Source organism: Aythya fuligula, chromosome 12 (assembly GCF_009819795.1).
Source record: "Aythya fuligula isolate bAytFul2 chromosome 12, bAytFul2.pri, whole genome shotgun sequence".
Taxonomy (NCBI): domain Eukaryota; kingdom Metazoa; phylum Chordata; class Aves; order Anseriformes; family Anatidae; genus Aythya; species Aythya fuligula.
This window is the reverse complement of record NC_045570.1, coordinates 12,078,158-12,099,708: the sequence shown is the minus strand read 5'-3', so window position 1 is coordinate 12,099,708 and position 21,551 is coordinate 12,078,158. Positions and strand designations below refer to the sequence as shown.

At 41.5% G+C, this 21,551-nt stretch overlaps 2 protein-coding genes across 4 annotated transcripts; both read left to right on the top strand.

Moving 5' to 3' along the window:
* Nucleotides 1-11: 11 nt before the first annotated feature.
* Nucleotides 12-3,177, top strand: LOC116494214 (chemokine-like factor). 3 transcript variants are annotated; one of them, XM_032195976.1, is made up of 4 exons: nt 12-140; nt 288-446; nt 1,137-1,232; nt 2,902-3,177. In XM_032195976.1, the coding sequence occupies exons 1-4, from the start codon at nt 78-80 to the stop codon at nt 2,944-2,946; spliced, it is 363 nt and encodes a 120-aa protein (XP_032051867.1). In that variant the 5' UTR covers nt 12-77; the 3' UTR covers nt 2,947-3,177. The 3 variants fall into 3 exon arrangements, with proteins under 3 accessions (XP_032051867.1, XP_032051866.1, XP_032051865.1); XM_032195975.1 differs by having other exon boundaries at nt 2,899-3,177; XM_032195974.1 differs by having other exon boundaries at nt 2,842-3,177.
* Nucleotides 3,178-4,065: 888 nt separating this feature from the next.
* Nucleotides 4,066-19,040, top strand: CMTM3 (CKLF like MARVEL transmembrane domain containing 3). Its single transcript, XM_032195667.1, has 5 exons — nt 4,066-4,225; nt 12,512-12,667; nt 14,418-14,513; nt 15,744-15,861; nt 17,123-19,040. Exons 1-5 carry the CDS (start codon nt 4,112-4,114, stop codon nt 17,149-17,151), a joined length of 513 nt encoding a protein of 170 aa, XP_032051558.1. The 5' UTR covers nt 4,066-4,111; the 3' UTR covers nt 17,152-19,040.
* Nucleotides 19,041-21,551: the final 2,511 nt, after the last annotated feature.

Sequence of the window (21,551 nt, the reverse complement as noted above, 5' to 3'; positions counted from 1 at the left end):
TTCGGGGCGGAGCGGCGCCGTTGGGGTCCCCGCCCGGCGGATCGCGGCACGGCAACGCCCGGCGCGGCCCCTGAGCCATGGTGGCGGTGGATGCCGGCTTCCCCCGCTCCCCGCGGGGCGCCCTGAAGCTCGGCCGCATGGTAGGGAGCGGGAGGCTCCGGCCCCTCAGGCTCCCCGGTACCTGCGGAGCCCCGCGGGCAGAGCTGGCTGCGGGGCTGCTCGGGGCTCTGCCCGCGGCCGGCAGCAGCCCCGGGTGCCCGCTCATCCCCTCCCGTCTCTTCCCGCAGCTGGTGGCCTTCGTAGCGTTCGTCTGCTTCGTTGCCTCGAAAGCCCATGAAGCGTACACGGCGCTGGCGATCATGGAAGTTATCATCCCGCTGTTGTTCTTTCTACTGTATTTGCTAAAACTTGACAAAAAGATAACCAAGCTATTCTGGCCTTTAGCTGTGAGTATCGGCTCGCGGTCGAGATGAAGCCTGTTCAATGCGTGTTGTTAACTTGAATGGAAGTACCCCTGAAAGTCTGCTCGGGGAGTTCATTTGCAGAGTTAATTCAGTCCTGGTTTCTATGAAGTTAAAGCGAAAATAGCGTTTCATTGGTGAGTCAGGTTTGCCTAGCAGCAACTGTTGTGTTCTTTTGCACAGACTTCTAAAGAGCTGATTTATATCAGTTAACATAGGGGGTTGTTGGTGCATGTGTTTTTTGTTGGTTTTTGTAACAGTTCCTCCTCTGGTGAGTATCATTTGCTTAACTTTATCATCCTGCCCCTTTCATCTTTCACATGACAAATTAAATACACACTTTCCTTAAATATTAACGAGTTCTCCTCTAACGACCCTTTTAAAAAAATACATTGCTTATTGTTTTAGTCTGTCAGACAGATAGACTTGCAACAGAAAATTTGCATAAATTCGACTGCCAAGAAAAAAGAAGTGAAGAAAGGTAAAAAGAGGATGTTCTGTCACGAGTTCTCTTTTACCATCAAGCCACTGGGTGTCACTGTTGATCTTACACGGGTTTAATCCTATTGTCAGAGTAAAACGGCAGCTTTTTAGTACCTGTACCATACTGGGAGCTATTCATATTCTTCTTCAGACGTGTATTTCACAATATTTTGCTTCCACTGCCTTTTTCAGGATATTTTCAACTCAGTGATATCGGCTGTGTTCCTCCTAATTGTGTGCCTGTGTGCAGTAATAATTAAGACCAACGAAGTGACACTGGCTGGAGGAGTAAGTAGAAAAATATTAATGAATTTTGATTCTTAAAATCGACATGATTTTGTATCCTTACGTTTTGATAAGGCCATGAAAGTAACTCTCTTATGGAAAACCAGTCACAAAAAGACGTGAATGCACATTAATTTATCTCACTTAATCCCCAAATCAAGTAATTTAAAGACTTGTCTGTATTTAGGAACTACTGTGTAGAAATAATACTAATGCTGAAAACAGTTAGCTTAGCTAATTTGAGTAGCTGCCATTTACTTAAATAATTTAGAAATTCTAGGTGGGAGAATCTGTAGTTCTTTTCAACTATCCAGTTTGGTTACAGGATTTAAGAAGAAATGCCTGCTATCTTCCTAAAAAGGGCTGAAACTTTTTATCAGATACGCTGGTACTTCCCTTGTGAAGCATATTTTATTTTTTTTGACAACCTGAGAAATTACAGCACTTGAAAAGGTCTTTTTATACTATGAAGACTTTTTCGTAATTATGATCAAACCAGTTTACTATCTTAAGCTATTGGTATTATTAACTTGAAGGAAAGCTTAAAAAAAAAGAGCAGTAACAAGCAGTGAGGGGAAAAAAACAATCAGTTTTGAATATATTTCAGTCTGTTTCCTGAAATACATGTAAAGTTAGAGTGTGACAAGCAACCAAAAATAAAATAATAATGAACAGAACTTGTCATCTGAGTTGTTCAAAATCAGCCTAAGAGTCAGGGGGATGCAAAGCTGTTGTCCTCATTGGTGCTGATAACTGACAACCTAAGCAAAAAGATTTCATGATAAAGTGATGGATTAAGGCAGAATGTAATTTATATTCTCAGTTACAAGATGAACATGAATTAAAGTTAAGCTGAAAGCAGAAGACCTTCCAATCAGATAGCTTGGAAAACAAGTTTGGGCAGAATGCATGACATCCTCAGTACTGGGAGAAAGAAAATTGCCCATAGGCTTGTATTCCTTGGGCACAAACTGTCTTGAACTATGCTTTCCAGAAAAGGCTTGCCTTAGCATTACTCCTGCTGATCAGACAATTCAATTTTAAAACATGCTTGAATTAAAAGAAAGTGTGGAATCACACTGAAAGGGAAGGGCTGAGAAGGTTAACTGTGCAGTCATTCTGCAAACACACTTTTCCAGCTGCCTGCCCAAAGTCGTATTTTTAAACACTGATGTACATTTTCTTTGAATTCAAATGTTTCCAGTTCAGCGTTCCTGACAAGAGGAGCACTATTACTTTCCTCCTAGGCTTGTTTCTACAAATGCTGACTGCTCTGGGCCAGAAGTTAGACAGTTGTTAGACACAGAATGATTTTCTTTTTGGATAAAAGCATTGTCTTGTTTAATACCGCATCATTAGCTTCACTTTCAAGGAGAATATTTCTAGCTCTTGAGACAAACATCAGAAAACGACAGGGTGTAGACTGCTGTATGAAAGGTTGATGGGATTTAAATAACTAATTTATCAGCTGTCTTAAATCATACACAGATTTAGAAGGCCAGAAGCACCTTGGGCAGATACAATTACTGCTTCTTTGAGGCACAGCAGATGAGTCACTACAGCAAAAGATAGAGGTTCTAAGAGAAAACTAACGTTATCGTTATTTTTGCAGGTGCTTGGTTTTGTATTGCTTGTTCTCTGTGTTGTTGATGCAGTTCTTCTTTTCCAGAAGATTAGCATCAGTGGACCAAGAGAAAGGAATGGTTCTGCAAAATAAAATTACTATCTTAGCAAAAGAATAATTTCTTAATTGATTATTGTTAAACTGTTCTCTTTTACAGAATTGGTATTTTCATGTCTTTATCTTTGAATTTCCTGTGCATTTCTCTACATTTTTTTGCAAGTATTGTTCATAAGTATTATTCCATCTATATGTAGTTTCAAGTGTTGCAATTTCACCAGTTTATACTTCACAGAAAATTCTCGTGTTTTTCTAAACTGAACTACATCTTCATCTGGATGAAAATTAATTTCATAATTGTCTTTCTGTAATAAAAAGATTTACAAATGGCTCTGAATGCATTATTTCATGTTATTTGTTAAGTGTACTTAGAAGGAGAAGCTATCAGCAAACATCTTAGGAACAGATTTTTTTCACCCTTCCTTGTGTTCCCCACTCCACAGGTGGTGAGCATCAGCCTGTGTAAATGTTTTATTACTGAGACCCTTTGATCCCTGAATTTTCATTTTTATGTTTGTGATAGTGTTGGAAGTAACTCTTCCGTACCAATCGCAGTGATGCTGCGGTGTTAACATGCAATGAAGGTAGCAGATAAAGTGAAGTTTGTGTCTTCCATCACAAACTATTACAGTGTGTGTAAGGCTTGCTGCTACAACTGACTTCACGCTCAGGAAGCCCATCATAAATTTAGGCATCAACTGAGCAAATCTGAGCATTCAAATTAAAGGGCAAGCACCGGTGTGAGGGATAGTTTCAAGGCAGAGGCAGCACAATAGCCAAAAGCAAAGGAATGAAAGGCCTTGTGCTGCGGAAAGGGAACTCGCAACAGAGCACCTGGTGAGGTACCGAGCTGCGGGCAGGGCAGGGAGAGGCCGCCTGGGCTACCCAGCACAGGAGTGAAAACATCAGGAGTGCAGGGGGAAGGGGAAGCCGGGGGGAACGAGGTGCTAAGGGGAGAACCGAGGTGCTGGGGGGGCACTGCCCCCTCAGGCTCCCTCCCGCAGCCACCGCGGGGCAGCCGGCGGATCCCGCCCCCCCGGGGGCCCCCACCCCTCGGATTTGGGGATGCTGAAACTTTTTTTTTTTCACGTTTCCGCATTGTCACGATTTCCGCTTCCCTCCTTCAAAAAAAAAAAAAAAAAAAAAAGCAGCAGCCCGAGCCGCCCGCGCTCCTCCTCGCCAGCCCGCGGCCGCCGCAGCCATGGAGGAGCCCGAGCCGGGGGCCGAGGCCGCCGCCCCGCCGGGGCTGCGCTCGCTGCTGCCGCCGCGGGACTTCCTCGGCTCCCGCAAGGGGCAGCTGCTGCTCGCCGAGTCGGTAAGGGCCGGGGGCGGGCGGCAAGGGCGGGGGGGGGGGCTGCAGCCTGCGGGTGCCGCGGCCCCGGTGCAGGCAGAGCCCGCTGGGGAAGCGGGAGAGGGGCCGGAGCAGCACCCCGTGCGGTTTGTGTTTCATTCTGCCCCCTTTGCACGGTGCGCACAGGCAGCACGGTGCCCGGGTACGGGCGGTAAGTGCTGGTGCTAGCACGGGGCACACGGCAGCCTGTGGTGCCTGCTGCAGACCGAACTCGGTAATTGGTGATGGGTGCCCTGCTGCAGGGGAGCGCAGCCTCCAGCCTGCGGGGCTGAGCTCCCCCACACTCGTTTGTCCCTGGTCACCCAGGAGGACACAGGGGCTCACCCAAAGGCAGAGATTTACTGTTAACGTACCGAATAGCACAGAACAAGCTTGCTCTGGAAAAACTGCTCCCATAGAACTACACTGTGGTTTTCCTTAGGGTCAAGTAGTGAGGTCTGGGATGGCCTTAATTACAGGCCTTTGCCCATCAAGGGCTTCAAGTGTTACACCAGCGAGCAAAACACCAGAAAGCCTGACAGATGAACAGTTGGCAGCTGGCAGGCAAAGAGGGAACACAGCCACATGGGTAGTGGGTACTTAGAAAGCAAAAGTTAAACTGAAAGTTAAGTGATTGAAATTACTTTTAGCATCTTTAAACTTCTCAATTTCCAAACTCAAAGTTGTCTGTAATTTTAGCAGGAGATTGACAGTTTTGACAGCAGGTAGCCAAACACCAAGACCACCCAAACCAGGCATGGGTATGTTTAAGATCTGTAATATGTCTGTGGCTATCCCCTGCGCTAACCCAGAGGAGGAAATAAGGCAATTCAAGCAAGAGAAAGGAAAGGGCCAGCAGCACAGGCGGGCTCCTGGCTGCCCTACACTGCACAGTGCCCATGGTGATGGGTGATGGCAAGGGGCCAGACAGCCCTTCCCCATCGGCTCCTGTGAACCTTTGGTCTCTGGGCGCAGTCCTGGGGCAGGCAGCGAGGGGAAGCAGCCTGGCGCTGTAGGACTGGCATTGAGAGGAGCCTGCTTGTTCAGGAAGTGAGGGCATTTTCTGCGGTGGGGAATCCACACCTGGGGCTGGGTAGCCGCAAGTCACGGGGCATGTTAGCTCTGCTGGGAAGCCTTAAAACTCCACATAGCTCCGCTCCCTATTCATACAGCATCTGCAGCTGACAAGAAACACATTTAGATGATACGAAAGCCCAACCAACTTTGCTTCTTTGGCACCTATTTTTGTTATGCACTATGACATGTACTGGAATTCCGCATAAAACCTCACAGCCAGCAAATGACAACTTTCAGGGTGCCTGGCTTTTTAACATTTCTGATGGGTGACATATTTGAGGAATAGTATTCTGGTCATGGGATCAGACTTACCCTTCTGTTGACAGAGAGAAGTACTGATTATGCCTCTCCAAAGTAATAAAAACTGCTGTGTCCTGACACAATAGGGATTTATCCTTTGTAAGGCCATTTAGGGCTTCCTGAGGGTTTGGCGGACTGAAAGCAGCTCTAAGATCCATCTGTCGAAGCTGCAGCGTAAGCTTTCTGTGAGCTCCTTGCAGGCCAGCCCACATGTTTAGGATGACATTTCTTGGCAGAGGGGAGGCAGCAGTAGTTTCTCTCCAGTAGCATCAGCTTTGCCAGAAGAAATCCCTGAAAACAACGCAGACCCCTGAAAAAAAAAGTCTGTATACAATTAAAGAAATACAGTGCCAGATATTTGAAGATGAGTCCAAGTTAAATCTATCATAGTTGAAATCTGTGTTTCAGCTTTAGCTTTCCATTGGTTGCATTAAACGTCTGATTCCTGCTCTTTGACAGTACTAGGGTTGGGTGAGGTCCTGCATAAATGCATGTAAATTGTATTCGTGGGATGCAGATTTTGAACAGCATCTTTTACTCAGAAACAAAATGGGTTTCTCATTATTGCTACTGAATCTCTCTGACATTATTCAGCAGCTTGGCAAGTCACAAGAAATGCACTTTATTTCTCAGTCATTAAGGTCATGCAAATATTAGCACCCCTGCAGGTAGTTCAGAGGTTCTTTGTTCAGCTACTGAAAATGCCAAAAAAAATTGTTTCAACATCAAAAAAAGCAAACCATCATATTCTGTAAAGTATCATACCACCAAAGCAAAGAAGCAACTTGCAAATATATCTGGGCTATATGGCTGTACTTCTTTTCAGTCTATGACTGCAAGGAACAGAATTGGGATTCAGGAAATTCCTTCAGCCCAGCAACCTTGCTGCTAATGCACTTGGTGCCAGTAACTCCATTAAATTGTCTTGTTTTGTCCAATAGACCTGGCTGACATACGATCAGTTCAGCTGTCATAAATTAGAGCAGACTGACGGACTTTATGAATTCAGACAACTGCCACATTCAACCACTCCTTAATTTGCACCATTTGAGGTCTTGGTAGACACAGAAGACAATGTGGCCTTTCTTGGAGAAACCAAGCCCCCAGCCTTCACAGAACACAGCCAAGGAAACGGAATGAGCCTCTCAGCCTGCCACGTGCAGCACTGGTACCACTTTTGCTGGGGCATCCTGGAGGAGAGCTGCACGGAGCTCCAAAAGTGAGCCTGCTGGGCAGGACTGCGGAGCTCAGAGGGAAGGAAACTGCCAGAGCCAGCTTTTAAAAAACATTTTGAAAATATTCTTAAAATAACATTCACGCACATTCTTCTACAAAGTGAAAGTGCACCCAAACACTGTCAGCATCCAGTCTTTCATGTCAGCTGCTCTGTGGGCTACCAAATCTGGGCATTCTGGCACTTCCTCTAGAACAAGTTACGCTGGTGATGAAACTAATTACAGCTAGAAGCTTAATCATCTCAAATTTTATTCAGAGAAGGAAGTTGTTTTTCCCCCTGCTCCTTTTCCTTTTGATCTTCCTACCTTATGAATTTTTTATTCCATCTGGGATAGCTACACAGCCAAAAAGGAGCAGCAACATCAAATACGTATATAAGCTTTGCTGTCTCTCTCCTGATCCTGTTTATTCTGTCTGGCTCCACTGCTTTCTAATCACCACTCTCTCTGACAAGGTTATTTTTATTTTCCTTTCTATTTTCTCTCCATACCATATCTTCTATATACTTCAAAACTCATTTTAAGCTGTTCATTTTTCCTTAATATTCAAGTTGCCATCTTGAAGGCCAACACATCATCCATGCTCTCCTCCTGCATAAGAGGCCTATTTTCTAGTTCCCTCTGTCCCGTGTTGGAACCATTGAACAGCCATGCTCATTCCCTAGAATCCACTATGCAATAGCATTACGAATTGTGTAATAAAAATATGACTACCTCAGGTTGTCCTGTGTCACCTTTGTGACAACACAAAGGATGTAGAAATTGTTTTATCTGTTTTTTCTTCTTTTCCTGTCTGTCTTCTCTTCTTTTATCTTTTCAGTCTTCTCTGAACTGCACTGCATAACTGACATTTCCAGATTCTCTGTGCAAAGCCGTCCCTGAAGACAAGCCCTGTGACTTTCTCTGGGTCTGTAGCCAGGCGAGCCCTGCCACTAACTCTGGGTGGACCAAGAACCAAGGTGACTCCACAAGGAACATGAAGTAACTCAACAGTAGAGACCCCTAAGATCTCTCTCTCTCTGCTAGTGAACAGTAACAAAATACACAGTTATCCAAAAGACATCACTGCTAGTCACTTTTTAAACTATTTAAGCAAACCTGTTCTTTTCTGTGGAGGGGGAAATGAGCTGCACACATTTGGCCACACAGAGCAGCAAGTGAAGTACAGCAGGGCGTGTGGAGTTGTGTACAATGATGTAAGCTGCTTCCTGGCATCCGTGTCATCCCCCCACAGGCTGGAGTGGGTCTGTTCTTCATGCACAGGGGAGACAAACGCCTTCACATCCTGCCTGTGACCTCAGCACTTTAGCAGTCTTCCCTTAAGGAGCACGCTGCTTTAATCACACTAAGTAATTTTATTTTATACCTTACATTGAAAGCTGGCTATGCGATAAAGTATAGCCTTCATAGTGTCTGGCCAGTTGATGAAGCCCAGAAACACATTATTAAGTAAATACTGCATGGAAGAAGTTTACTGTATCAAATACAATACCAAGAGTTCCTTTTTTAAAAAGTAATATTTAATTATATTTTTCATTAATTGGGTACGTTCCCCCAAAAAAACGTGCTTAGTGAAAAACTGGGCCTCTTCTCTTGACAAGACTTTTTATATTCATACCACGGCCAGAGCATGATAGGATCTTGTTCTGCCCTTTGCTGAACAAGAGCTTTTTGCCTTCAAATATTCCTCCACAGCAAAGGTGGCAAGGATCACATTAACCTTTCAGCAGGAGGGCAGGAACAACTCAGACTCCTTAACTGCTATCAATCACAAGGATGTAATCCCAGGAGCAAAAGAAAACCCCCCATGTAAATACAAATTAACGCAATTGATAAACACTCCCCCATTTCACCCCCCCCCCCCCCAAAGCAGCAGTACTTTCTGAGTTTGAAAGTGCTAGAAATAAACTTGCAACTGCACTGAGCCTCACAAACTTCCTCTCTTTTTTTTTTTTTATAGCTGATATAGAGCTGTTAGAGAAATGACCTCTCTGAAGTGAATGTTTAAAAGTGCAACTTCAGTTTAAAAAAAAAGTGTGAAGCAAGCGTGACATGCACTGGATCATTTGACAGTCCTTTAGAGGGGTCAGGCTACATTCTGAAGGTTGCTTTGATGTAGTCATTTTAGAGCAACTTTCAGTTTGCTAGATATTTGTCTCAAAGATTTGAAATCTGGAGAAGTAAATAAATAGGTGTTCGTTATTTCTGGGTACAAACTGGCCCATCAGTGTTTTTACTGGGGGAAGAGAAGTATATTTTAAAGTTACCAAGTTTTCAGATGGTATCAACTCCTTCACTTACTAGCACTGCAATTAAAAGGTCAGATGCTAACAAGTTACCTAGTCACTTTTATGTTTCAAAAAACAGAGAAAATAGTCTTAGATAACAATACTGTTAGGATATTGCTCAGGGAGTCTGTGCACTCCACCCATCAGAAGGGGAAATGAGCTCTACAAGAAGAGAAATGAGAAACAGTCAGAAGCTGACAGCTTTGTGTGCTCTTGTATTATGCAGAACTGTCCCCAAGTTACAGAGCAGATCAGGCATTAATATCCATGTCAGGGCTCTGACATAAGCACCAGACAAACAAAGCAAGAAAGCCAAAGAACAAGTTGCAGCACAGCAGCCACCACCTGACAGAGCCATCAGGCACCTCCTTCCTCTTGTTTCATTTTTTCTTCCCAAGCCTTGCTGCTTCCCTCTGAGTGCCTTCCAGCCTCACCTCGTTGAAGGCTCTAACATCTAAAAATACTGTCTGTCAAACCTTCATTTTCCAAAGCTGATCCAGTATTTTGTGGGTGGGTATTTCACTTATGTGCTAGTAATAAAACACTCCTCAGACCTTTTCGGGCTCTGAACACCACTAAAACAAGGGATGAGTAGAGGAGCAATTATCACTCTTTGTGTTGGCTTCTTTCCCTTTTACTATTGTTATCAGTAACTACTGAAATCAAGGGAACTCTTGCAATTCAGAGTTTTTTAATCCAGCCCTGACATGTCCTTCCTGAGCACGATAGGATGCTGACAAGTAGTGTAAGGCACGGAAAGCTCTGAGTGGCTGGACCCCAGCCAGCAGTCATTTTGGTGGTTGAGCTGGGAGTATGATCACCATTCACCAGGGTTAAGGAACAGGCAGGAGATTGCTCCGATTCTATCAAAAACTAAGGCATTTGTGTGAGCAAGTAACCAGCCAATTGACTAGGTTTTATAATAGACAATACTTTGCCAGATGCCACCTTCTTTGAATGGGACCAGATTAGAAAGCCAGAACGCTCAGGCTGATCCTTTCATCTGTCCAGCAGTTTATTTTTAACCCAGACAGGAACACTGTCATCACACCAGCACAGAGGAATAGGAAAAGTCCCCTTGGAGTGCTCTTGCATGAAACATGGTTTGTGTCCTGAGCTGTGTTGCAGCACCTGAGGCTCTGCTGTAGAGCGCTTCATACTGCTGAAGACCTGCTCAGGGCCACGGGGTTGAAGGGAAGAGCATGGGATCCTCAAATTACACAGATTACCATAAGGCTGATCTTAAGAGAACAGAAAGGCCCTTCATTTTACCTAATAATTAATGCTTCTGACAGAAAACCTTTTTCACAGTTTAAAGGCAGCATAGGAGTTACCGTATCAAACGGAACCGAGATCAAAGTCATCTCTGCTGTGCTTCATGAACTTACAGATCTGAAATTTGCCTCTTTACCTTCCCTCACTGCTGTCATATGATGTATTATTTAACATATAATGCATTTAATTCTCTCATAAAGGATCTGCGAAGTGTAGGTCAGGTCTAACTTTTTGATGTTGAAAGGGTTTTCCTTGGTTGGACCTACCCTGAATGCATCTCCTCCCTGCTGCTGTTCATCCCTGAGTATTTCTCTGTCTCTGGATCACGGCTGTCATACGCTTTCCTGTAGCCAGAAAAAAAGGGAGAGTTTTTTTTAAACACAAGAATAAACATGAAAGAGATGTCCTATCTACATAGCAATTTTTTTGAACCTAGAAAACTTGAAACCAAGTCTAAATTACGTTCCACAAACATGGGTGAACCAGATACACAAAGCTGAAGTCGAGTTCTTTCTGTTCTCATTCCTTGGGTGGGGTGGTGGGAAGGAATGGGCAGTATGACAAGGAGGAGGAAGAAGTCCTCTCTCCTCCTATCAGTTCTCAAGTTCTGTTACGTCCATCTTCTGTTCAAACAATATGTATTACTTTTCATTCACAGAAATAAAATAACAGGATAAGATACATGTACATCGAGTTCCCTCCCACTATATGAAAACTCTGGAAAAGCCTGCAAAGAGGTTATTCAAGCAATAGCAAATAATAGTAAGAGAAATAACAACAAATAGGATAAATATTAACAGACAACAGCCCTCAGTGTGGAAATGAACTCTGTATAATAAATCAAACCATCTTTCTACAACTTAATGAAACAAGAACTGCACAGAGGCATTTTTAAGATAAATACAGTATTTTTCTGAAAATGTCACATCCTTTCAAATTTACCACCCAGTCCTAATGGATCAAAACAATATACTCCCGTTACTATGGTCCTGGTCAAGAACTGACTGCTTTTACAGAATTTAGAATAAAGGCTTCTTAATTTATCAAATTAACAAATCATTTCAATAGGATTGAACTGCTTATTTGCCCACTATATGTAAATGGGCTCTTTTGATGCATGTATGTGAGGTTTGACATATCTCTCATAGGCGCAATTAATGCCTTACCTTTCAAATATAATGAAGGTATTTATTTAAGTACAGGTGGTTCACAGGAACACACACTAGCAACAATCAAATAAAGCCATGGTTATGAAATTTAATGAGGGAAATGCACTGATGATCTCTGTCCAAACATTTGTGCTTTTTGAGAACCCAAAAGTCCCAAGGTCCCAAAGCCCTCAGAGGTACCATGTAGGGGAGAAATATGTCTATTTTTAGGGTTAGATGAGTGAAAAATATGAATTCCCAATTTAGAATTAAAGTTGAGAAAATCCTGCTGGTCTAGTACTTAAACAGTGTCTACTGCTATGGTGACCAAAAACATATCTGAGCACCCAGGGCAGAAATTTGCCTTCAAGAGGAAAGGCTGCGTACAGCAGCTCAGGTGTAAATTAACACATAATAAATGCACTTACAAAAAGTGTTTTTATTTAATATGCTAGCTAGACAGTTGTTTACACTGGGAAACTAGAACCAGAGATGTACAGAAAGCACATAACTAATTCTCGGGTCTTTTCTATCCATCAACAGAATACTTTCTTTCAGCTCCAAGGAGATTATAAATGCTGAGTTACTTTGGGCTATATGAACTAAGATTTGTGTTTCAAATGAGAACTGTCATAGTTGAAAGCTTAAAGCTCTGTTTGCTTGGCAATGTTCCACTCTATTTTCAGAATTATGTTATCAGAGTTGCTTACAATCCAGAGCAAATTATTGACTCAGATAGGTGCAAATGCATCAAGCTGTCTGGAAAGTTACTTTTACATACACTGAAATAAATGACATTAGAGTTATTCCTCAACAAACAAGAATATTCATTTGGTGCAAGAGAAGTGGGAAGCAAGATATGCCATCACCAGCAGAGTAACACTTCAAAGCTGCTCAGCTGCCTGAGGCTTTTCCATGCGAATAACTAGTGTTTTCCTTTTCTTGTAGGTGCTGTCATTTATCATCTTTATCTGCTATATTGCATCTTCAGCTGCCTCTTTCATGATGGCACCACTCCTAGAATTTCTGCTGGCGTTGTTTCTTTTTTTTGCCTATGCCTCCAAACTTAATGAGAAGTTTAAAGGACTCTACTGGCCTTTGACGGTAAGTGAAATGTGAAATACAAGCACAGATTTAATTGTACAGTAGAACATCAGAGAAGGGACTGTACTGGAGTTTAGGCTGGCTGCTAACAACTTTACCATCTTACAAGAAATATGTCCATATTACCTCTCATTCAAAAGGTTCCAAAGCATTCTTTAAACTGTGATCTACTATATACTTTCTAGGTGTTGACACAAAGCACAGTTTTACTAGAGCATAGAATTTATGCCTGATTCTGCGCAAATGGTTTAGCAGTGAAATTTTCAAAAGCAGCCAATATCAGCCTGACCAATGTTGCCACCCTTACAAATGCAGAAACTGAGGCACACTGCATTGTAATGCACCTACTTCACTAAAATGTTTGAAAATTCTTAAGTAAGTACTGTTCAGATGCAGAGTCGTACTCACATGCAAATGGCTAACTACATTTGTTAAGTGGGGATGCCCTGCAGCTCTTTTTGGCAGGGGCTCACACACACAGTCACTGGCTACTCATTAGGGAGTTTTCAGGTTTGCAGTTGCAAGTAATTACTGCTCAATGACCGCTGGATGTCTCTGTTGCTTCAAACATACATTAATAAGGGAACATTTATCTAGCAGTACAAACACACACACACAAAAAAACACTAACCCGATCGATTTGGGTTCTCTTTTGATACAGTCCAGCACAAGTTCACCCTGGTGAGATTTGAATGGGAACTCTTAACTTATAAAGGGAGCATTAGCAAGGCCTTTTTGTGGATAAAACAACAGCAGTGACAGACTATGAAAGTTTGTGTGCTTTTCAGATGGTAATCTCAATTTCACTATCCAGAACTAAGACAAAAAAGCATTTATGTTTATTATATCCATTACTATAATATACTCCAGCCACAGAATGTAGATAACTAACCTCAGTCTGACTCCAGAGGAATCAAGTTTCTTGTAGAATTTGTCTCTTGAGATGGTATCTTATCCATCCATCTGTTCTGAAAAGGCAGAAGATCTAATTGTGAACAGAGGTCAAGATACCATTCTTCCATTCACATGATTTACACATGCCCTAGCAATCACAGTTCTTCATTTAATACACAGTTCACAGATATGGCTGCTCCAGCACATCACTGCTTGTATTAGAGGGCATGGTCCTTGCCCTGCAGAGCTACAGCAGCACATATTTCTATGATAAAAATTGGTACGTTCACTTCAGGCTAGCTGCAGGAGGCCCAGGTATACATAACTAAGTATAAATGATAGCCCTAACACTACAAGTGTTTATTTCCTGAATGAGGAGTTCCTACAGACAAGGCTAATTCTGTAGGGAAGCAAGCACACTTGTGCAATTTTCATTTTGCGTTCTTCCCATAGGCAGTGGTACCCCTGCAGAGCACTTGCTATTGCAGTTCTGCTTACAAGTGAAATTTTTTAAGGCATTTCAAATTATTCTTCCATTAGTCCTTGCGATGCCTCATGTGAAATGTCACAGAAAGACTGCCCTTGAAGAAAGGTCTCAGAATGTGATAAAAGGAGGCTTTATACCAACGTGTAGGAGCAGAAGCTAATGCTAAGATTTCAGTCATCTTTCATTTAATAATCTTTCCCAGATGAGCAACTCATCTGCTGCAAATACCGTGCTGTAGTCACACTTCAGCACCAGGCAAGTCCAGTGACTTAACACCAAACATTTATAATTTTTGAAGCGATTCTTAGAGGAGTTTGGATTTTGAAATTACGTGACTGATCTGACAATGCAAGATGGTTTATTTTACAGGATTTCTTGCGCTGCGTCACTGCTGCTGTTATCTACTTCGCCATTTCAATCGCTGCTGTCTCAAAATACAATGATGGAGCATCTAAAGCAGCAGGAGTAAGTAGATGTGAGCTTCCCACTTAAGTATTTTGGTGGATTACATAGGCACATACATCAGAAACAATGAAATTTTGACCCCACTGCAAGTAGTAGAAGCTTCTTCAATTAACTATGTAAAGAATTTGCCCTAAGCAAGGAAGAAATGGCCAGTTATTTAGAAAAACAGGTTTTGAATCAACGAACGGCTGTTTTCATCCAAACGCTGCTGCTCAATGTTAATTGTACTACTTTGGGAAGGCATCTATATGTATTCTGCTTTTTAATTTTACCAACTGTAAAATGAACATAAAACTTATCTGTTCCTTAAAGAAAAAATTACTTGAATGAAGGGGAAATTATAATAATACATGTAACTTCTAAGGATGATCCAAGTTAAAGTAATTTCAACCTTGTGCCTCTATTGCTTTATTTTATTTGGATGAGTTGAAACAAGAGCAGCGTCATTTTACCCTCCAGGATACAGACTGTCCAGGCAAGAGCCTTTGCTGTCAGCATTTTCTGTTCAGAAATAAGATACAGCCTCTCCATCTGCAACTTGACTCTAGGCATCAATAATTTATGCTTCATAAATGAAATTTGCATTAAGACATTAGAAGACAGGGAAGAACAATACCCAGTACTGTTAGCCACCGATCTTTACCAAGCAATCTCATGTTATACTCAATTTCACAACAAGGATCTTGTTGTAATTTTTGTCACTCTGTTTAGACATGGAACAGTGCAACATAGCATTTACCCTATCTGCTGCTTTGACATTGAATAGATAACTCCAGAATCATTTTATCTCAACCCAATTCATGCTGTAATAGACATGTGTCTCCCCGCAAATAAGTTTAAAAAAAAAGATTTCTAGGGAAACTGAGGTGATTTGTGAGTGGTAGAGATGCCCTGGGATGGTGGCAGTGTAGGTTACACTCTCCTGTGGTACCTGGTACAGGACACTCAGGACATGCGCAAAGACAGAGAGGGATGTAGCCCGGGGAAGGGCTAAGGACACACCTGACAGAGCAACTGCAGGGATCACTGCTCAGGCTCCCAAAATAGCTCTCAGTTAGTTGATGCCAGCCAGTCACAGGGTTTTCCCATCCCCATCTTTTTAGAGTGAGGCAAGCCAAAATCAAGCCCAAGTTTTCCTCAAGAGATTTTCTTTTGTCACTTAAGCTTATTCTGGTTTGTCATTGATAGACATAAACTGTTGTTAAAGATAATATTATTTTGCTATTTTAGGTATTTGGATTTATAGCCACAATAGTGTATGCTATTGATTTCTACATAACGTTTAACGACCTGGTTACTTTCCTCAAGCAAGGCAATTCTGAGTCCCCTGAAAGGCGCAAGTCAGAAGGTAGGTAAAATTCCCCATTTTGGTCATACAGCACAGAGCATGAGACTTTCTCCTCTATTCACCCTTCATATGAGAGCAAGAGCACTCATTAAAGAGTTTCCTTTCTTGGCTACCTGAGATTTCTATGCCTTGAGCAGGCTGAATTATGAAGTTCCTCAGTCTTAAAACAGAACTGGAATTTTAATTATTTATAAAGATACTAGCAAGCCAAGAATTTGAAGTTTAGTTTCTCAGTTTTGTGCCATCTACGTTTGAAAGTCCTCTAAATCCAACTTCCAACTTCTACTGTAGAAGTTGGAAGTTGGATTTAGGGGACTCCCATCAAAATGTCTTAGTTTAGTTGTCTAAAAAGCTCTTTTCTCTTTATCATCTCTTTATTATTACGACTTATCCCAGAAGATACACAGTAAAGCTAACGGTCATTTCCAGATATTTTAGTAGACTGTTAAGTGCTTTGTAAGCTTTAGGCCAAAGAGACTAAGGAAAGAAGACACAAATGAACAGATCACAGGAAACAGACTCTTAGAAAGACAAGAACTTTCTCCCCACAAACTGAAATTACCTCAGAACAAATCAGGTTATTAGGGTATAAAATTAGGCTAAATATTGGGTCATTTGCCTGGAGATAGAGAAACATATCAACTTACAAACAGGTAGTCATGCACCTTTGTGTTGGTGATGTGACCAAGAAAGAGCTCTGCCCAGCAGCACTGCTCCTCCAATACAAAAACCCACATCCATGCTGTTACTCAACTGCGAAGGCCAGAAATCTCTTGCTTCTTGCAAGCCCAGTCTCAAGCTCGGGCAAATGTATCTCTATAAGCCTATAGGGATTTCTTAATGCCCTAAAGCTTCTGGCTTTCAGATCCGTTTAACTGGCAGTGCGTAACCGTGACCCACAGCAGGGAGCAATACTCTAGTACAGGAAGCACATCTTAAGCAGACTTCCTCTTGGTGGTCATGCTAACAATATCTTTGTGACTTCTTTCACTGTAACTGTTATCTGTGTTGCCACTGTCTAAATGCCTCTCAGCAACATTTCACAGGTCCTGTGAAATACTATTTCAGGCTCTATCAGGTTAGCAAGCACTGTCATTTTAAAAGCTTCCTCCTAAATACGCCACATCCTTCAAAGCAGGCACCCACAGAGAAGCAGTAGGTCTCTCTCAGCAAGAGCTAAAGCTGCTGCAACTTCCAGTTTATGTTTTCATTATTATGATTTTTTTGTTTGGTTGCGTTTTTTTTTTATTATTAATTTCAGATGAGGACTCTGATTCTGACTCAGACTGAAAAGCCAAACACCAACGAAGCGTGAAGGGAAGATGATCAAGCACCTTCCTCTCTGCTGAATGCACTGCCAATTGAAACATCTCCCTTAATTCAGCCTTGATATCCTCTTTCCACTTCACTGTTCATGGAATCACCAAAGCATAGGGCAGTGATGTGGAAAAGGACGCTATTCCCATCGCCATTAAACACTGAGAAGTAAGGATTTACAGTACAGATTCTACAGATTTCAACCTGTTACAGATGTCTGTATCCAAACAAAACACCAGTTCTCCATTGCCCCTCATTACTCAGCACTGCAATGTACTGAGTAAATGAGAACATAGTATTTGAAACTTATAGCAGAGCTTTTAATATGCTTTCTTAATTCCAAGTCTTTAACACTTATAGCTTTAATACTTCTTGCTGTGCCAAAGAAGAGAGGCCCAGAATGCCTCTATTTCATTTATATTTTTCTTGATTAACTAATAATATTTCTTTATCTAAAGTCTGAGTATTCCCATATCTCAGCCGTATCAAGGCATTGATTGATTACAGTTAATGTGTTGGTTTCAATACATTAATATCTACTGCCTATCTCTGACAAGAAATGACAACTGGAAATCTGCAACAAGAACAAAACTCAAGCGTAATTGTGCCTCACGTTAGCTGGCACATCAAGCATTCACGATCACTTTTGAAGCTGCCTGGATGGGGTCACATTCCTGTCTCTGCAATTTCACCGAAGATACGACGTAGAACGGAAGAGGCATCAACTTACTCTGCCCTTCCTACCATTTGCATGGAAGCCCTCGTACATGTTTGGACATACTGGTAAAGAAGGCTTGCCAAATACCATCCAACAACACTATCTGCTCATCAAAGCCTGCAAATATTGGTGTGCAAGATAGCCCTGTCTGATCTCATGCTCTGTATTGCGAATACTGGTTCTCAGATGAGAAGTAGCACTGCACTTGGTCTGCTGGCTCACAAAACAGATGATTATCTGAAAAACTCAGGATACCTGTGCCCCCAAGGGCAACATCTCCTTCCCACTGTGAAGAGGCAAAAAAGTCAACCTCCAAACTAAAGAACATCTGCAAAGAAATTAATTTTCCCAGCCCTCCCTCTCCCATTCCCTACCATCCTGTGAAAGGGCAATTCATCTCTTGATCTAATATTTTGAGGGAAAAACTTTCTGAATTTCCATCAGTTCATGTTTTCTTGGGTAGCACAGCCTACCTTGAAATGCGCATCCACATGTAAACATGTATTACTTGGAAAAAGCGTGGCATGCTTCTCTTATATGGCATCAGGTCTATTACTAAGAAACCTGTATACATTAAAAAGATTAATATAGCACCAGAACAGGTGGCTTTAACAAAAATAATTAAAATGAGAGCAGATGGTACTAACAGAGTAAATGAAAAACAGAGCTAGAACAATAAAGGCAGATTTCATTTGGAACAAAATGACCGCTTGGGTTCCAATTCCCTGCTAGCAGCTGGCTGCTAACAGGCAAAAGCACGGTACCTAACAGCGAGCTGGTGCTTGGGAAGGTGCTGGCCAGATTCAAAGATGTCTGACAGGCAGCTTCTACAACTCCTGTTTCCAAGACCACTGAAGGAACAAAAGCAAAACAAATGTTTGCTTCCAAATGTGATAAATACACTTTGCTTTTCTGAGAAGGAATTCTTTGGACCTTTTCCTGTAAGAAATCCTGTATTTCTTTCCTCTCTCTTGTCATGTTTTACTGACACTCACTGTGACGTCAGGGGACCTGGGCTCATTTTTATATTCAATTGTTTTGTACATATATATTTTTTTTTAACTGTACTGCATGTCACAGCTGGAAACTAGTACATGGTTAATATTTAGAAACCATGTTGGATTAAAACCTCTTTTAATAGAAATTTGGGTTTTCTTTACTTATTTTAAGATCTCATTTTACTGCCTTGCCTCTGACCAGCAGGAATAACGGTGTTTTGGGGAACTCCAACACAAAGGACACCACAGGCTGGGGAAGCAGTTGATAGCACAGAGCCAGCACCCAGAGACCAATTACACATGGTTACATGTCTTGCGAGGAGAAACAATATCTCTACTGTTAAAAAACAAAAACAAAAAAAAAACAGGCATTAGTTTTAGCACATTTAGCAGACAGAGATACACTGAGCTTACTTGGCAACCAGTCACATTGTAAATAACACTCCCTTTAGGTTTAGCCATCAGAGATCCCTTATCACTAGAAAACCAACAGATTTTAAGTTACATTTTCACATCAGAATATAAAAAAATCAACAGAAGAGGCAAACTTTCCCATTAATTGCTTCAGGATTACTTTGCCAGGCATGTATTGAATAGCCTGTTCAGACAATTTTATTATTATCATTTATTACTCTGAATGGTCAGACAGTAAAACAAAATTAAGATGTATTCAAAAATTTTCATTTTACCTTCTATTATCCTGAAAAAAGAAAAAAACAAAAACAAAAAAACAAAAAACAGTGTTTCCAATGTTCATTTTGACCAGGTAATACTTGTGCTTTTATTTTATATATTTTGGATGTTGTCTGTCACATCTTGTGAGCCTGATCCATTAAGTAAGCAGTCAATTACAGTCTTCCCAGGGGAACGAGGTCAGTCTTCACTGTTCAGAAGTTAGATAGAATAAACATTTTTCTATTCAACCGCTGACAAAGCTTCTCTTGACCAAGGAACACCACATCAGCAGCAATATGCCATTATGTCCAGCGCTAATTGTTTGTTTTCTTAAACACTATCAATTACATTATGGTCTGATCTCTAAGCAGATCCAATAGATGCAACACCACAACTCATTAACATCTACTCCTGCTGACAACCCCCCACAGGCAGAAAGAACTGGTCTATCTTGCAGAAGAGTTGTACAAGCACATGACCCTCCACAGTGAATCCCCCTGTAAAAGCTCATCAATCATGTCCCCACCATTGTCCACCCCCCACACGCTCATGTGACTGTGAAGCATGTCGTCCATATCTTCCCACAACTCATTCAACCATCTGTGCGTTTTCTTATTTCCTACCCTCTGAACTCCGTGCTTTCACCTTGCACCTAAAGCAGCTGAATGCCCCAAATCGAGATCACACCAAGGTAAGATACACAATCTTCACCCCACGAGGTGGCAGTTACCTACTCACTATGGCATTTCAGCCCCCAAGTCCTTTTCAGTCCAGAACATGCTGCTGCAAACCACAAGACACAGTGTTTTGTTCCATTCCAGAGTACAGACAGAGAAACCCTCACCAGAGCAATCCCGCCACAACCACTTCAGCAACAAAGCGGTTCCATATGCTTTCTGCTACATATAATCTTTCATCGTGGACTGCTTATACATGGTTTTTCATTAACTCCGGCATCTATGAAGTTTGTGTTGTCAAATGCAGTCACAAAAACGTCAGGCAGAGTCTTTTGGTTCAGTTGTTTTAACCTCTATGACATTGTCTTGCATACGAAATACATTTAGCAGCTACACTTGCTGGATAATCAACCACAACACCTTGTGCTGAGTTTATATGTTGCCTTTACAGATGAAGACAATGTTTTAGTGCTTTAATATGTCCATTTATTGAACAGGAAGTCCTTCACAAATGATTTCATACTATATTGATCAAAGTAAGTGTTAGAAAACTACCATTTTCCCTACATACAAAAATACAGACTTTTAACACTATGAAGACATAATCAGAGGAGTACCATGAAAATCCATAGAGCTCAAATCTTCAGATATCAGAAAGAAAAAAAATGAAAGACAACTAAATAAAAAATTACAAAAAGTAACGTGCTCATATACAAAAGACTGGAAAAACAACATGACATTTAAAAACGATAAATACACCATTTAAATTATGCTAGGATGGTATGGATTTAAAAACAAAACAAAACAAAAAAAAAAAAAAAAAAAAAACAAGGACTGCTTTCTGTATTCCAAGAAAATTCTTCAGCTTGTGTTTTTGTTTATCATTAAAACTGACAGAAAAGAAGTGAACAACAGACTGAAAAATCATCATTGCTGTAAAACACAAGTTAGAAGCTAGGTTTTCTTGTAGAGTTACCTTGCCTTTGAAATTGTCCAAGCATTAAGAGCACGATTTTCACATACAGAGCTGGAAGATGCTATGCTTACACATGTAAGCTCCCGCTGTTACTGAGAAGTAACATCAGATCACAGATTGGTGGTACCTCTACAGAAAGCATCAATTTTATCAGCTGGCCTTGTGAGCAGTTTAAATGAGACCACAAATACTTACCAAAATAATGTGAGATTGCTTCAAGGCTGTACATTGTCTTTATATGCACATTTGCTAGCTTGTGATATTCTTCAAATCCTTGATCAGAATGTGTTTATGGTGATAAATAGATACCTGATCCTGCAGTCCCCCAA

Excerpts from the sequence above, each read along its gene's own strand:
- LOC116494214 (XM_032195974.1), top strand. The coding sequence starts at position 78 with ATGGTGGCGGTGGATGCCGGCTTCCCCCGCTCCCCGCGGGGCGCCCTG. Across the intron at positions 447-1,136 it reads AGCTATTCTGGCCTTTAGCT|GATATTTTCAACTCAGTGAT; the intron begins GTGAGTATCGGC and ends TGCCTTTTTCAG. Across the intron at positions 1,233-2,841 it reads AAGTGACACTGGCTGGAGGA|GTGCTTGGTTTTGTATTGCT; the intron begins GTAAGTAGAAAA and ends TTATTTTTGCAG.
- CMTM3 (XM_032195667.1), top strand. The coding sequence starts at position 4,112 with ATGGAGGAGCCCGAGCCGGGGGCCGAGGCCGCCGCCCCGCCGGGGCTG. Across the intron at positions 4,226-12,511 it reads AGCTGCTGCTCGCCGAGTCG|GTGCTGTCATTTATCATCTT; the intron begins GTAAGGGCCGGG and ends CTTTTCTTGTAG. Across the intron at positions 12,668-14,417 it reads GACTCTACTGGCCTTTGACG|GATTTCTTGCGCTGCGTCAC; the intron begins GTAAGTGAAATG and ends TTTATTTTACAG.